This window comes from Lepidochelys kempii, chromosome 1, assembly GCF_965140285.1.
Source record: "Lepidochelys kempii isolate rLepKem1 chromosome 1, rLepKem1.hap1, whole genome shotgun sequence".
NCBI classification, from domain to species: Eukaryota; Metazoa; Chordata; order Testudines; family Cheloniidae; genus Lepidochelys; species Lepidochelys kempii.
Window position 1 is genome coordinate 56,130,288 of NC_136380.1, and position 15,376 is coordinate 56,145,663.

Here is a 15,376-nt window from a genome sequence, read left to right on the forward strand (position 1 = left end):
CTTTAGAAGATGACCTTGCACAGGAGGGGATGCGGGAAGATGTACCTGATCACAGAGAGAGAGGGCGCTAGATGGAACCCTGTAGTACTTTGTGGTGTTCCCTGCAAAATCTTGTACAAGTCCCAGAAAGGGTTTCAGAATATGTCTACACAGCAATAAAAAAACCAAACCCAGGGCAGCACATTTCAGAGCCCAGGTCAACTGACTTGGGCTTGCAGGGCTTGCACGGCAGGGCTAAAAATCACAGTGTACACTTTCCCGCTCAGGCTGCATCCCAAGCTCTGACACCCTCCCGCCCTTACTGGGTTTCAGAGCCAAGGCTCCAGCCCAACCCACCATGAACAGCTACACTGCTAGTTTTTAGCCCCGCAGGGCAAGTCTGAGTCAGTTGACCTAGCCTCTGCAACTCGCTGCTGTGGGTCTTTTTTTGCAGTGTAGCCATACCCTCAGTATAGACACATTTTTCTTAATACAAGTTGAAAAGTCCCACTGGTCAGGTACCTATTTGCTCTGAGCTAGACAGCTGGACTCAGGCACTTCCCAGGGTAAGTTATGCAAATTGTTGCCACAGGGTGTCAGACTGCTGTTCACAGTGGAGCTTTGTTGCATCACCTGCAGCATTTTCTCTGGTGCCACAGGAGCACCTGCTTTGGGAGGCTCAATGAGCCAAATGCAGGCCTTCAAGTAGCTATTTCAGCACTGCAAGTTCTAAAATCCACAGATCGCACCACTGCAGGGACAATGATTTACATTGACACACAACTGGTAAATAGCTGAAGCAGTAAACACTCTAAAAGCCTGATCTCGAGCCCAGTGAAGTCTGTAGAAAGCCTTTCATTATTAATGTTAATGAGCTTTGGATTGGGCCCGAATATTGGGTGTGTTTTAAAAATCTAGGCTGGCCGTTTACAGTGGCTAGTTCAAAGGTGGCAGGTTTGTATAATTTTTGGTGGTGCCCAGAACCCACCCCTGCCCAAACTCTGCCTCCCCCAAACTCCGCCCCCCCCCCCGCCCAAGGCTCTGGGAGGGATTTTTGGGTGGGGGAGGTCTGGGGTGCAGGCCCTAGGGTGGGGCAGGGGATTGGGGTGCAAGGTGCAGGTTCTGGGAGGGAGTTTGGGGATGGGAGTGGGTGCAGTGGGAGGAGGTACAGGGGTGTGGGGTGTGGCTGCAGATGAGGGGTTTGGGGTGTGGGAGGGGGGCTCAGGGTGAGAGTAGGAGTGTGGGGGGTGAGGGCTCTGGGACTAGAGGGTTTGGGGTGTTAGAGAGGCTCAGAGCTGGGACAGAGGGTTGGAGTGCAGGGGGATGAGGGCTCTGAATGAGACTGGGGATAAGGTGTTTGGGGTGCTGGAGGGGCTCAGGGCTAGGGTAGAGGGTTGAGGATGTGTGTGGGGGGGTGAAAGCTCTGGCTGGGGGTGTGGGCTCTGGGGTGGGGCAGGGCTGGGGAGGAGTATGGGGTGCAGGCAGGCTGCTCCAGGACAGGGGCCAGAGAGGAGGACTCCCCCCAGCCCTTTCCCTGCCAGCAGCAGCGAGCGCTGGGGGAGGAGTCCCCCTTTCCCGCCCCCTGAGCAGCACACTCACCCCCACCACTGTCACTGCATGTGCTCCTAGGGCCCCTCTCAGGTCCAGGAATCTCCCTTGCCCCCCCGCCCCCCGTGGTGGGGGCCAGGGGGTGCTGCGTGCGCCTCCTCCTCTCCTGCTGCGCCTCACTGTAGCCTCAGTGGGGGTGAGAGATGGGGGTCCTGAGCTGGTGGAGGGTCCCGCCGGAAAAGGGAAGGGTCTGAGGTGGAAAGGCAGGGTCAGTCAGTCTGCCCTGACAATGAAGTGGGGGGGGCACTAGGACTTGGAGGCAGCATGGAGCTGCTCGGAAGAGGCCGAGGCAGGGATGTTCTGCTGCGGGGCCCGGGTAGGTGCGTGGGGGTAGCAAGCAGGGGCCGGCATAGGTGCCGCGTGTGGGGGACACCCAGCCCCAAATATTGGTGGAGCTGGGCCCCTGGGCTCTGAATATTGCTGGTGCCAAGGCACCACGTGGAGATACAACTCGCCGCCCCTGGGCTAGTTAATATAAAAACTGGTCCTGACGCTCTGCTACACAGATTAACTCACCAAAGCCCACTCCTGAAACGGGCCGAACATTCCCAACACAGCATGCTGGAACAGGCTCTGAGCAAACAGTGACTCACCTCACATAAGTCAGACCTGCCCTCACTGCAGCAGCTGGGCAGAGGTAACACAGCCAAATGATGCTATTTGAGTAAGCAGGGAAAGTTTAACCACCTACAACTAAATCCTGAACAACTCACTCACTATACTATAGCAATGAGCCACACCAGGCTGTCCGTTAGCAGGCTATCTGTGCATGCCATGGGTGTGTCCGCCTCATGCCTTCGGCAACCCACTGCCCTACTAATGCACATCTGATGACATTATTGCGCTATCCTTTTAAATTGTTTTCTCTTAAAGAAAATACCAATGCCTTAAAACATTATGTCTCCTTGCATGCTGAAAAGTAGCTCCTAGTAAAAGGCTCCGCCAAACTAGGCTGGAGAAGGATATAAATATAATTTCTCCCTTCTAATCGGAACATACTGATTGTGAGTTCATTTTCTCTCACTCTCTCATTCTCTCTCTCTCTAGCCCTAGTTCAGAGAAGACTCTCTGAACTCTTTGGACCCTTGTCCCTCCTCCTGCCCCCGATTCTCCGGATCCTGGCTGACACTTCCTCAGCAATTTGTTGCCACGCAATCCCTTTATAACTCATATTTTACTGTACAAATGGTGGTCCTGATTCTGCAATGCACAAAGCCTGAACAATCCCATGTGCCTGTGCAGGGCCCCACTGAAGTCAGTGGGGCTCTATGAAAGTGTAGGGATCTGCCTGCACATTGTAAATTGCAGGATCTGAGCCTATATTTGGAATATTGAGCATTTCCGAATTTAGCTTTTCACTGGAATGTGGATTACAGGTTACCAGGGGATGAGCTGCTGAAAGGGAAGCCTGGTACTATGAGGACAGGGTAGTTTAAAATTGTCAGGTCTCACTCCCCTACCCCAAACCCTCCCTTTTCAGCCCCCATCTGAGGCTTCTTTTATTTTCTTTGTTTCCTCCATTAATGTTGTCATAAATATAAAGGGAAGGGTAAACCCCTTTGAAATCCCTCCTGGCCAGGGGAAAGCTCCTCTCACCTGTAAAGGGTTAAGAAGCTAAAGGTAACCTCGCTGGCACCTGCCCAAAATGACCAATGAGGAGACAAGATACTTTCAAAAGCTGGGAGGAGGGAGAGAAACAAAGGGTCTGTGTCTGTCTGTAGTCGTCTTGGCCAGGGACAGAACAGGAATGGAGTCTTAGAACTTTTAGTAAGTAATCTAGCTAGGTATGTGTTAGATTATGATTTCTTTAAATGGCTGAGAAAAGAATTGTGCTGAATAGAATAACTATTTCTGTCTGTGTATCTTTTTTGTAACTTAAGGTTTTGCCTAGAGGGGTTCTCTATGTTTTTGAATCTAATTACCCTGTAAGATATCTACCATCCTGATTTTACAGGGGGGATTTCTTTATTTCTATTTACTTCTATTTTTTATTAAAAGTCTTCTTGTAAAACACTGAATGCTTTTTCATTGTTCTCAGATCCAAGGGTTTGGGTCTGTGGTCACCTATGCAAATTGGTGAGGCTTTTTATCCAACATTTCCCAGGAAAGGGGGAGTGCAAGTGTTGGGAGGATTGTTCATTGTTCTTAAGATCCAAGGGTCTGGGTCTGTAGTCACCTAGGCAAATTGGTGAGGCTTTTTACCAAACCTTGTCCAGGAAGTGGGGTGCAAGGTTTTGGGAAGTATTTTGGGGGGAAGGACGCATCCAAACAGCTCTTCCCCAGTAACCAGTATTAGTTTGGTGGTGGTAGCGGCCAGTCCAAGGATAACGGGGGTAATATTTTGTACCTTGGGGAAGTTTTGACCTAAGCTGGTAAAGATAAGCTTAGGAGGTTTTTCATGCAGGTCCCCACATCTGTACCCTAGAGTTCAGAGTGGGGGAGGAACCGTGACATGGTGGCACAGTGGTGGGATTAACCTGAAATCATTTTGAGATCCAGTTGAGATTTTTTGAACTAGAAATACAGATTTTAAAAAGGAATTTTTAGGAAGTCCAGAAAGCAGCTTTGAAACTGAAAGCAGCTTGGTTTCTCTCTGCTTTGTGGCCAAGCAGAGACAAAAGGGGATTATCTTGTGAATTGCAGGTTTTCTTTGCCTGGAGGCAGGGTACTTAACTCCTGCAGGGAAATTCACAGTCTTCCAACCCAGAGGTTTTTTTTTTCTTTTCTTCCTAAAAGTAAATAGGGGGTGTGTGCTCTACCCATTTGCCTGGAGACAAAAGTGGCAGGGTTTTTTTTTTAGGATTTTGATTTTTTTTTATTTTACAAGGAGCACAGGTTTGAAAAGAAATTTTTTTTTTCTTTGGGCTGGGTAAGCAGGTTTCCAAGTAGTTGGAGGTTTTTTGCTTTAATTTGGGCCCAGAGCAGAGACAAGGGAATTGTCTTTTTCTGTAGGCTGACAATCACTATCAGAGAATAGGTATTCTATTCCAGCACAGCAAAATTTTACAGCCAAGTTTTGTTTGTTTATTTCTAAACCTCGGGTGTAAAGTTAGTTAAAAACAGAGAGGTTAGAATGGCCAAATCCTCGGCTCGACTACAGCTGGAATTAGCCAAATTTCAGGCTGAGGAAAAACAAAGGGAACATGAAAGACAGATAGAACTCATGCGGCTGGAGAAGGAGGTACAGGAGGCTGCCCACAAGAGGGAAATGGAGGCAAGGAAGCATGTGGAGGAGATGGAGAGGATAAAGGCCCAGCAGAATATACCAACAAACCCTAGCAATCCTTCTCCAGGTACCACTTCCCATCCCAGAAAGTTCCCCACCTACAAGGCAGGTGATGATACTGAGGCCTTCTTAGAAAACTTCGAAAGGGCCTGCCTTGGGTACAACATCTCTACTGACCAATACATGGTAGAGCTGAGGCCGCAGCTCAGTGGACCCTTAGCTGAGGTGGCAGCTGAAATGCCTAAAGAACATATGAACAAGTATGAACTGTTTAAATCCAAGGCGAGAGTCAGAATGGGGATAACACACGAGCGGTCTCGTCGGAGGTTCCGAGCCCTAAGGTGGAAACCAGACATGTCATTTACCCGACATGCCTACCACATTGTGAAACATTGGGATGCCTGGATATCAGGAGCAAGTGTTGAATCTCCAGTAAATTTGCCCTTCCTAATGCAAATGGAACAATTCTTAGAGGGTGTTCCTGAGGAAATAGAAAGATACATCCTAGATGGGAAACCCAAAACTGTAATCGAGGCAGGAGAGATTGGAGCCAGATGGGTGGAGGTGGCAGAGAAGAAGAAAACTGGTCGCAGTTGGAGCGGAGACCAGAAGGGACCACCCCAGACCACACCCTATTACCGGGGGCCGCCCAAAGCCCCACCTACCTCCCAAAGAACCCTCCAGACCCCTTATCGTCCCACCACCCCGTTCTCCAGCAACCCACCTCGCCCCGGTGACCCGTCAGCTGGACGATGTTTTAAATGTAACGAGCTGGGGCATGTAAAGGCCAACTGCCCCAAGAACCCCAACAGATTACAGTTCATTGCACCGGAATCACACCAGAGGTCCACAGGCCCAGATACCTCCCAGATACCCTTGGAGCGGAGGGAAACTGTGAGTGTGGGTGGGAAGAAGGTCACCGTGTGGAGGGACACCGGAGCACAAGTGTCAGCTATCCATGCTTCCTTAGTGGACCCCAATTTAATCAACCCAGAGATCCAAGTGACGATTCAACCCTTCAAGTCCAACTCTTTCAATTTGCCTACAGCCAAGTTGCCTGTCCAGTACAAGGGCTGGTCAGGAATGTGGACTTTTGCAGTCTATGATGATTATCCCATCCCCATGCTGTTGGGGGAAGACTTGGCCAATCACGTGAAGCAGGCCAAGAGGGTGGGAACGGTCATCCGCAGCCAGGCTAAACAAGCCGTGAGGCCTAGCTCTGTTCCGGAAACTTCTATCAGGGCCCGGTCAGAGGTAATGGACCCGGACCCCAGGCCAATGTCTGCAACAGCAGTAGTGGATCCAGTCCCAGAGACCCAGACGGAACCAGTCCCAGAACCGGAACCAGCCAAACAACCAACACCAGACCCCGTGCCAGCACTGAATCCAGTACTTGCAACCTCAACACCAGAGGGCCCCACCGAACCTGAACTGGCAGCAGCCGATAACCCTACACAAGAGGCTCAGCCGGAGCCTGAATCCCAACATAGTGCACCAGCGGAGAGCGGTTCACAGTCAACAGAAACAGCTCCATCCCCTATATCGCTTCCAGAGGGACCAAGCCTATGTCCCCAATCCAATGAGGAACTGATGTCTCCAGCATCAAGGGAATAGTTCCAGACCGAACAGGAAGCAGATGAAAGCCTCCAGAGAGCGTGGACGGCGGCACGGAGCAACCCACCGCCTCTCAGCTCTTCTAATCGATCCAGGTTTGTGGTAGAAAGAGGACTTTTATACAAGGAAACTCTTTCTGGGGGACACCAGGAAGACTGGCATCCTCAGAGACAGTTGGTAGTTCCAACTAAATACCGGGCCAAGCTCTTGAGCTTAGCCCATGATCACCCTAGTGGCCATGCTGGGGTGAACAGGACCAAAGACCGTTTGGGGGGGTCATTCCACTGGGAGGGAATGGGCAAGGATGTTTCTACCTATGTCCAGTCTTGTGAGGTGTGCCAAAGAGTGGGAAAACCCCAAGACCAGGTCAAAGCCCCTCTACAACCACTCCCCATCATTGAAGTTCCATTTCAGCGAGTAGCTGTGGATATTCTGGGTCCTTTTCCGAAAAAGACACCCAGAGGAAAGCAGTACATACTGACTTTCATGGATTTTGCCACCTGATGGCCGGAAGCAGTAGCTCTAAGCAACACCAGGGCTAAAAGTGTGTGTCAGGCACTAGCAGACATTTTTGCCAGGGTAGGTTGGCCCTCCGACATCCTCACAGATGCAGGGACTAATTTCCTGGCAGGAACTATGAAAAACCTTTGGGAAGCTCATGGGGTAAATCACTTGGTTGCCACTCCTTACCACCATCAAACAAATGGCATGGTGGAGAAGTTTAATGGAACTTTGGGGGCCATGATACGTAAATTCGTAAATGAGCACTCCAATGATTGGGACCTAGTGTTGCAGCAGTTGCTCTTTGCCTACAGAGCTGTACCACATCCCAGTTTAGGGTTTTCCCCATTTGAACTTGTATATGGCCGTGAGGTTAAGGGGCCATTGCAGTTGGTGAAGCAGCAATGGGAGGGATTTACACCTTCTCCAGGAACTAACATTCTGGACTTTGTAACCAACCTACAAAACATCCTCCGAACCTCTTTAGCCCTTGCTAGAGAAAACTTACAGGATGCTCAAAAAGAGCAAAAAGCCTGGTATGATAAACATGCCAGAGAGCGTTCCTTCAAAGTAGGAGACCAGGTCATGGTCTTAAAGGCGCTCCAGGCCCATAAAATGGAAGCATCGTGGGAAGGGCCATTCGTGGTCCAGGAGCGCCTGGGAGCTGTTAATTATCTCATAGCATTCCCCACCTCCAACCGAAAGCCTAAGGTGTATCATATTAATTCTCTAAAGCCCTTTTATTCCAGAGAATTAAAGGTTTGTCAGTTTACAGCCCAGGGAGGAGACGACGCTGAGTGGCCTGAAGGTGTCTATTACGAAGGGAAATGTGCTGGTGGTGTGGAAGAGGTGAACCTCTCCATGACCCTTGGGCGTATGCAGCGACAGCAGATCCAGGAGCTGTGCACTAGCTACGCGCCAACGTTCTCAGCCACCCCAGGACTGACTGAACGGGCATACCACTCCATTGACACAGGTAATGCTCACCCAATTAGGGTCCACCCTTACCGGGTGTCTCCTCAAGCTAAAACTGCTATAGAACGGGAGATCCAGGATATGTTACAGATGGGTGTAATCCTCCCCTCTGAAAGTGCATGGGCATCTCCAGTGGTTCTAGTTCCCAAACCAGATGGGGAAATACGTTTTTGCGTGGACTACCGTAAGCTAAATGCTGTAACTCGCCCAGACAACTATCCCATGCCACGCACAGATGAACTATTAGAGAAACTGGGACGGGCCCAGTTCATCTCTACCTTGGACTTAACCAAGGGGTACTGGCAGGTACCGCTAGATGAATCTGCCAAGGAAAGGTCAGCCTTCATCACACATCTCGGGCTGTATGAATTTAATGTACTCCCTTTCGGGCTGCGAAATGCACCCGCCACTTTCCAAAGACTTGTAGATGGTCTCCTAGTGGGATTAGGAGAATATGCAGTCGCCTACCTTGACGATGTGGCCATATTTTCGGATTCCTGGGCAGACCACCTGGAACATCTACAAAAAGTCCTTGAGCGCATAAGGGAGGCAGGACTAACTGTTAAGGCTAAGAAGTGTCAAATAGGCCTAAACAGAGTGACTTACCTTGGACACCAGGTGGGTCAAGGAACTATCAGCCCCCTACAGGCCAAAGTGGATGCTATCCAAAAGTGGCCTGTCCCAAAGTCAAAGAAACAGGTTCAATCCTTCTTAGGCTTGGCCGGTTATTACAGACGATTTGTACCGCACTACAGCCAAATCGCTGCCCCACTGACAGACCTAACCAAAAAGAAACAGCCAAATGCTGTTCAGTGGACCAAAAAGTGTCAGAAGGCCTTTAACAAGCTTAAAGCGACACTCATGTCTGACCCTGTACTAAGGGCCCCAGACTTTGACAAACCGTTCCTAGTAACCACAGATGCATCCGAGCGTGGTGTGGGAGCAGTTTTAATGCAGAAAGGACCTGATCAAGAATTCCACCCTGTAGTGTTTCTCAGCAAAAAACTGTCTGAGAGGGAAAGCAACTGGTCAGTCACTGAAAAAGAATGTTACGCCATTGTCTACGCTCTGGAAAAGCTACGCCCATATGTTTGGGGACGGCGTTTCCACCTGCAAACCGACCATGCTGCACTGAAGTGGCTTCACACCGTCAAGGAAACTAACAAAAAACTTCTTCGGTGGAGTTTAGCTCTCCAAGATTTTGATTTCGACATCCAACACATCTCAGGAGCTTCTAACAAAGGGGCTGATGCACTCTCCCGTGAAAGTTTCCCAGAATCAACTGGTTAAAATCGTCCTTGAGATGTGGAAAATATTGTTAGTCTTTATGTACTTGGTAGTATATTTAGAGATGCATGTGTCTTATTAACTCTGTTTTTCCTAGAGCTCCAGGAAGAAATCCCAGCCAGTGTTTCACCCTAGCTGAGATTTGGGGGGCGTGTCATAAATATAAAGGGAAGGGTAAACCCCTTTGAAATCCCTCCTGGCCAGGGGAAAGCTCCTCTCACCTGTAAAGGGTTAAGAAGCTAAAGGTAACCTCGCTGGCACCTGCCCAAAATGACCAATGAGGAGACAAGATACTTTCAAAAGCTGGGAGGAGGGAGAGAAACAAAGGGTCTGTGTGTCTGTCTACATGCTGGTCTTTACCGGGGATAGACCAGGAATGGAGTCTTAGAACTTTTAGTAAGTAATCTAGCTAGGTATGTGTTAGATTATGATTTCTTTAAATGGCTGAGAAAAGAATTGTGCTGAATAGAATAACTATTTCTGTCTGTGTATCTTTTTTGTAACTTAAGGTTTTGCCTAGAGGGGTTCTCTATGTTTTTGAATCTAATTACCCTGTAAGATATCTACCATCCTGATTTTACAGGGGGGATTTCTTTATTTCTATTTACTTCTATTTTTTATTAAAAGTCTTCTTGTAAAACACTGAATGCTTTTTCATTGTTCTCAGATCCAAGGGTTTGGGTCTGTGGTCACCTATGCAAATTGGTGAGGCTTTTTATCCAACATTTCCCAGGAAAGGGGGAGTGCAAGTGTTGGGAGGATTGTTCATTGTTCTTAAGATCCAAGGGTCTGGGTCTGTAGTCACCTAGGCAAATTGGTGAGGCTTTTTACCAAACCTTGTCCAGGAAGTGGGGTGCAAGGTTTTGGGAAGTATTTTGGGGGGAAGGACGCGTCCAAACAGCTCTTCCCCAGTAACCAGTATTAGTTTGGTGGTGGTAGCGGCCAGTCCAAGGATAACGGGGGTAATATTTTGTACCTTGGGGAAGTTTTGACCTAAGCTGGTAAAGATAAGCTTAGGAGGTTTTTCATGCAGGTCCCCACATCTGTACCCTAGAGTTCAGAGTGGGGGAGGAACCGTGACAAATGTATTCCTTCCACCTGTTTTCTCTATACCTCTGAAGAGTCTGTTATTCCAATAAATGGCTGGAGTAAAGAACCTGAGTCAAACTGGCTTGCCTGCCACTGTTTGCATCTCCAGTGTGTGCAGTGACTTCGCTAAAAGTGTTGAACAAGTGCAGCAGTGTCCAATCCCATTTGTTTAATATCCTCTGGTGAAATAAACACACCTACGGAGAAGGTTCTCCAGGAATCAACAGACATGGACAAGTTAATTTCCTTTTGTTTGCAAAGTATATCTTAATTAAATAGCCATTTTGTTCCATGGGTTTTGTTCTTAATTTATTTGTATCTTGCTGTAGTATCTGTCAACTTGTTTAAGCAAAAATAAAAAGACAACATTTGTTAAGGAGAAAGAGCATTACAGTGAAGGAGAGAAGACAAGAGGTCTTTCACTGGCTTCTACAGGTGTGTAGAATACTGCAACAATAGTTTTTGCTAGTACTCAAATTTGTTAATGAATTGACCACACTAGCAACCCTCTTCTGTTTATTTTCTACAATGCTTTTCTGTTCCTTTCCACACGTTTGTGCAATCTCAAGCTTTCCTGGCACCCATAGTATCAGAAAGCAAATGGCGAAGTTTTGTTTGTGAGGAATCACAAAAAACAAATTGTAAACAAGTACTCATTCCAGAATTGCTCATGCTCTCCTCATCTAATCAGGGAACACAAAAAGCACCACATGACTTATCTGACCAGTTACAACCAATCAACACAGTTCAATAGTGTGATGGGGTGTGTCAATGCCGCACTGGGTAAGCAGGGGTTAACCAGTCACTTTGGACCCAAGAGGCCACGCCCTCTTGCCTCTGCTGCACATGCTCCAGTTGGAGGGAGTAGATAAAAGGGAACATCTCACACCAGTCCTGGCTGCTGGAGGAGGAAGATGGATGTGCATTGCTGGCTCCTGCTGAGGTACCGCCAGCCTTCCAGATTACAGAATCAAGTCTCCCTGACTAGATTACGAGGGATTCCTATCTATGGAGGCTGACTGAGATGTCAAGCCTCTGCCCGGGAGGACAAGCCCAAAGTGGTCTTAGAGGTAGGAAGTGACCAAGGGAATATATGGGGAGCTGATACTTGAATCCTAAAGAGGGAGACTGCAGGCTTCACAGGGCCCTGGGTCAGAACCTGGTGGAGCAGGGTGGGCTTGGCACTGACAAGTGGCTATTACTGCTAGAGACCCCAGCTATAGACTAGTTAGTCTGTCCCCTCCCACCTGGGGGCTGAAGCCCTGTTTGTGATTGTTTGCCACAGCCAGGAGGCTCAGGAGCTATAGACAGTTTGTCTGTTCAGTCCCTCCCTGTGGGCCAGAACCCCTGATTGTTTGTCTGGCCCAGCTGAGAGTCCTGATGACTGTGTGGTGGAGTGTATCAACGCCACACTGGGCAAGCCGGGGCACCCACCCTCCAATGGATGCACGGAGCCCCATGACAAATAGTAAATTTTAAAGATATGCTGAAAACTGTTTACAACCTAGGTTAAAAAACTTGTGAAACAATTCATTAAATAGTGTTGAACAACAGATGTTAGAGGATAACATGCTCTGCTGGTGGATGGTCCACAAGCAGAAAAAGAGGCTAAATTGACTGGATTCATGATTCAGTATAAATTATTCATTGAGCACTGCTCTTTTCAGTGCTCTATAAAATAAAATCTGTCCAATTTCCTCTGTGTCACACTATCATTTCCATTTGCTTTCCCGGGGGGGTGTATTGGACAAAACAATGACATCAAAGCACTTTCTAGTAATTAAAAAGGAATGCATGCTCACAAGTTAAGCCATAGGATTTCCCTCCTGCCCCAAACAGCTGGAACCTGGTTTCCATTATTGCTTTTATTATAAACCAACCGGTTTTGCAGCTCTTCTCTCACACCCCCGCCCTACAGTGTTGCAATGAGTCATTCAGATCACCAGTTTCTCAACACTTAAAGTACTTGTTTCATCTTCTTCATTTGAACCAAAATATCCAGGCAGGTCAATCATCCATTGCTCCGATTCTGTTAAGCCAAAAGAATTATTATTGTAAAAGGCAAATTCAGGGTCTGTGGGGAAGCTCTGGCATTTCTCCTTTCTGTACTGGAGAGGGCTTAGAGCACTGCCTTGCTGGTAATTATCTTTCAGAGTTGAGATGGGTTCTTTCCTCAAAGCTCCTCGATAGTTTGGCGAAGGGCCCCTCCTACTTCTGTTTGGCTCTGGTTTGTCAGCTCCTGCTACTTGGCCTGCAGGCTGACGGTCACTGATCAGATCCGGCCTCCTCACTGGAGGACCCCCTTTGTGCCGGTATTTTGTGCCATAGCTCAGTGGTTCACCAGTTAACAGAGTGCAAGGAGACTGGTCAAACTTTTCAGAACTTGGATCAGCATCTTTAGATGTCGGCCGGGACTTGTCTACCAGTGCCTGACCCCAAGTTCTGGTCCTGGAGCTATAAAGAGGAATCTGCCGTGAGGTAAGAGTGGACATGCTCCGTTCCCTATAGGGCCTGACCTTTTTAGTTTCATGGAAACTGGCTGTTCTTCTGAACTGTGGGTTTCTGTGACAGCCTCTCTCCAATGGCTCCCCTTTGTTATCTTGGTATTTCAGGTGAGCTCGTCTAATGAGGGTCTGACTAGGGCTTGTTACAGGATTGGCCTGTGACAGTACAGAGTCCACCCTAGAATTAGATTTTTCCCTAGGGAATTTGAGATGATTGACTGGCTGATCCAGAAATGGAGATTTGATCCTGAATTTGTGTGCAGCAGCCTCCTCCTGGTTTTCTGTGCCCAGGGGAAGCACAGCTGTGGCATCGATAACGGTGTCAGTCAGAGGCGTCTGAGATACATGATACACCTTTGTGGTTTCAGTCAGGCCTTTCTTCTTCATCTCTTTCAGCTGTTGCTGTGCAAGGCGATAGCTGAAAATTGGAGGGATTATTTTTTGAGCATTTGACTGAAAACTGTCACTGACAGAGGTGTCGTCGTCTTGAGCAAACTGAAGGCTCTTCCTGCAGGTCAAAGGTATGTTAACAGGCTCTCCAGCATGTGCTGGAGGTGCTTCGCTGCCCTCGGAAAAACTCCCCCGTTGCTTGCCGGCTTGACAGATGTTTTCTTCATCCGAGTTTTTGTGGAAGCTGGGTGAATGGACAGAGTTATGGCGCACAGAGGTGCTGCACTTCTGAGCTCTGCAGAGCTTCCTCCACAGGGTGATGAGAACAGTGGCTAGGATTATGAACAAGCACAAAGAGATGCCAGTGATGGTGACTACGTTATTAGCTTTCTGGTCCTCTTGGTGCTGTACAGAAGGAGGGGGTGTAGGCTTTATAACTGTAACAAAGAGTGAACACATTCTGTTATCAATGTTGCATTTTCACTGGACATTTGGAGTTTTAGATAAGATACTTTACAATTAAGAAAAAGAATCAATGAATAAAATACATTAAATTGTCTATTTGCCAGCATGTCCCTTGCTCACATCTGTCTTCAGATAAAAGCGGATAAACTTTGGTTTGCGGCAGCAAATCCACCTACTTTATATTGAGGGTGCTGCAGACTTGCCTACCTTTTAAACTTCATTTGCTTACCTACCTTTGCTAGTCTCACCTCTTTTCATGATGCCAGAAGAATATTTTATACACCTAGCCCTAATGTTAGGTTTGAGTTTCACAAATCCAGTGAGAAGCTTTTTGCAAGAGTTGGCAGGGTTTCTATGAAAGGAGCAACCTCATAGAGGCAGTGTGACCAACTGGAGGGGATGTCAGGCTCTGCCATTGGTCTGCTAGCTGACCTTGGGCAAGTCACATCACTACCCGTGCCTCAGTTTCCTCATCTGTAAAACAGTGATAAAGACACTTGCCCTTTTTGGAATAGCACTTGGAAATCTACAGATGAAAAGTGCTATCTAGGAGTTAACAATTTGCTACTGGAATTGATATATTAGGTCAGTCTAGTGGCTGATTTTAGGGTTTGTGAAAGGTATTTGTTCCCCTCATGCCAGGCAGATCCCCAATGTGAAAGGTAAGTGGCTTGACAGCCCTGAGGTCTAGAAAGAAGATGGACAGCATAAGCAGTGGCAGCACAAATTTCCCCACCTTGCCCTGAGAATGTTTCTCAGACTCTCACCCAGCGTTTCACCTCTGAGTCAGACAACTGAGTATTCTCCATGCCCGTTCAGTTCTGGGCTAAGAAGGGGTCTTGGGTTTTTTAGTATTGATAGTTGTCTGTTATGAACTGGAGATGGACTTTCAAGAGAAATCCGGGTAACAATACCTTGCACAGCTATAGTGAGGTTCTCAAAGCATTTTACAAACATTAATTAGGCCTCACAGCACACCTGGACAAGTATTATACCCATGTTACCAAAGAATAAACCAAGGTGCAGAGAGATTGATTTGCTGGTGACTTTGGGCAAAATCACTCAGAGAACCCCAAAATCCTGGCTCTGAATCTACTTTTCTAGCCATTAGACAATACTCCTTTTCTAGTTTCTATCTAGCTTAGCTTTCTATTTAGTGCCTGTTATCATGGTGTTCAAACACTAATTTCTTATAGGCCACTAAACAGTTTTCTGATGGTAATGTTCAATTGTTACTGCCCAGACCTGGACAGAAATCAGTTATCTAAAAGTGAAAGGCTCAGGTATCCCTTTACCAGTCCCTCACCCCATCCAGTATCCACTCTACGCATTTACATGTATGTTATGGAGTGTCCACCATATAAATTCCCAGAATGCTTTTCAGTGTTCCACAATGACTGCTCAACTAACTGCAGTGTACATGCAGAATTCATAGCTGCAGTCACCAAACCACATGTGTACTCCCAAATTCAGGAAAACACTTTTTCCTTCCCACGGCCTTGTAAAATGCCACCTGGATAATTAGCTTGTTATTTATACCATATTTTTGGCTCAACAGATCCATAAGGAATGCACCTGCAGTGTGGCATGGTCACTAATTCAGGAAGTCTAGCAGTTCATTTTAATAATAACTTGTACATTCATTTCCAGATGTAAAGTCAAAAAAACTGTACTCAGTTGGTCACTAGAGGCTCGCTGTCTAAGTAGCACTACAAAATTCTTAGTCACACGGTGGGAG

The 15,376-nt window shown here is 47.5% G+C and overlaps 1 protein-coding gene across 4 annotated transcripts in view; it reads right to left on the minus strand.

Moving 5' to 3' along the window:
• Window positions 1-10,575: 10,575 nt before the first annotated feature.
• Window positions 10,576-15,376, minus strand: part of THSD1 (thrombospondin type 1 domain containing 1) — a 31,095-nt gene continuing 26,294 nt past the window's right edge. For all 4 annotated transcript variants that reach the window (XM_073342800.2, XM_073342822.2, XM_073342790.2 and 1 more), the window contains one exon: window positions 10,576-13,610. In XM_073342800.2, the coding sequence (XP_073198901.2) occupies window positions 12,214-13,610 (1,397 nt within the window). In that variant the 3' untranslated portion in view covers window positions 10,576-12,213. The remainder of the gene's footprint in view (window positions 13,611-15,376) is intronic.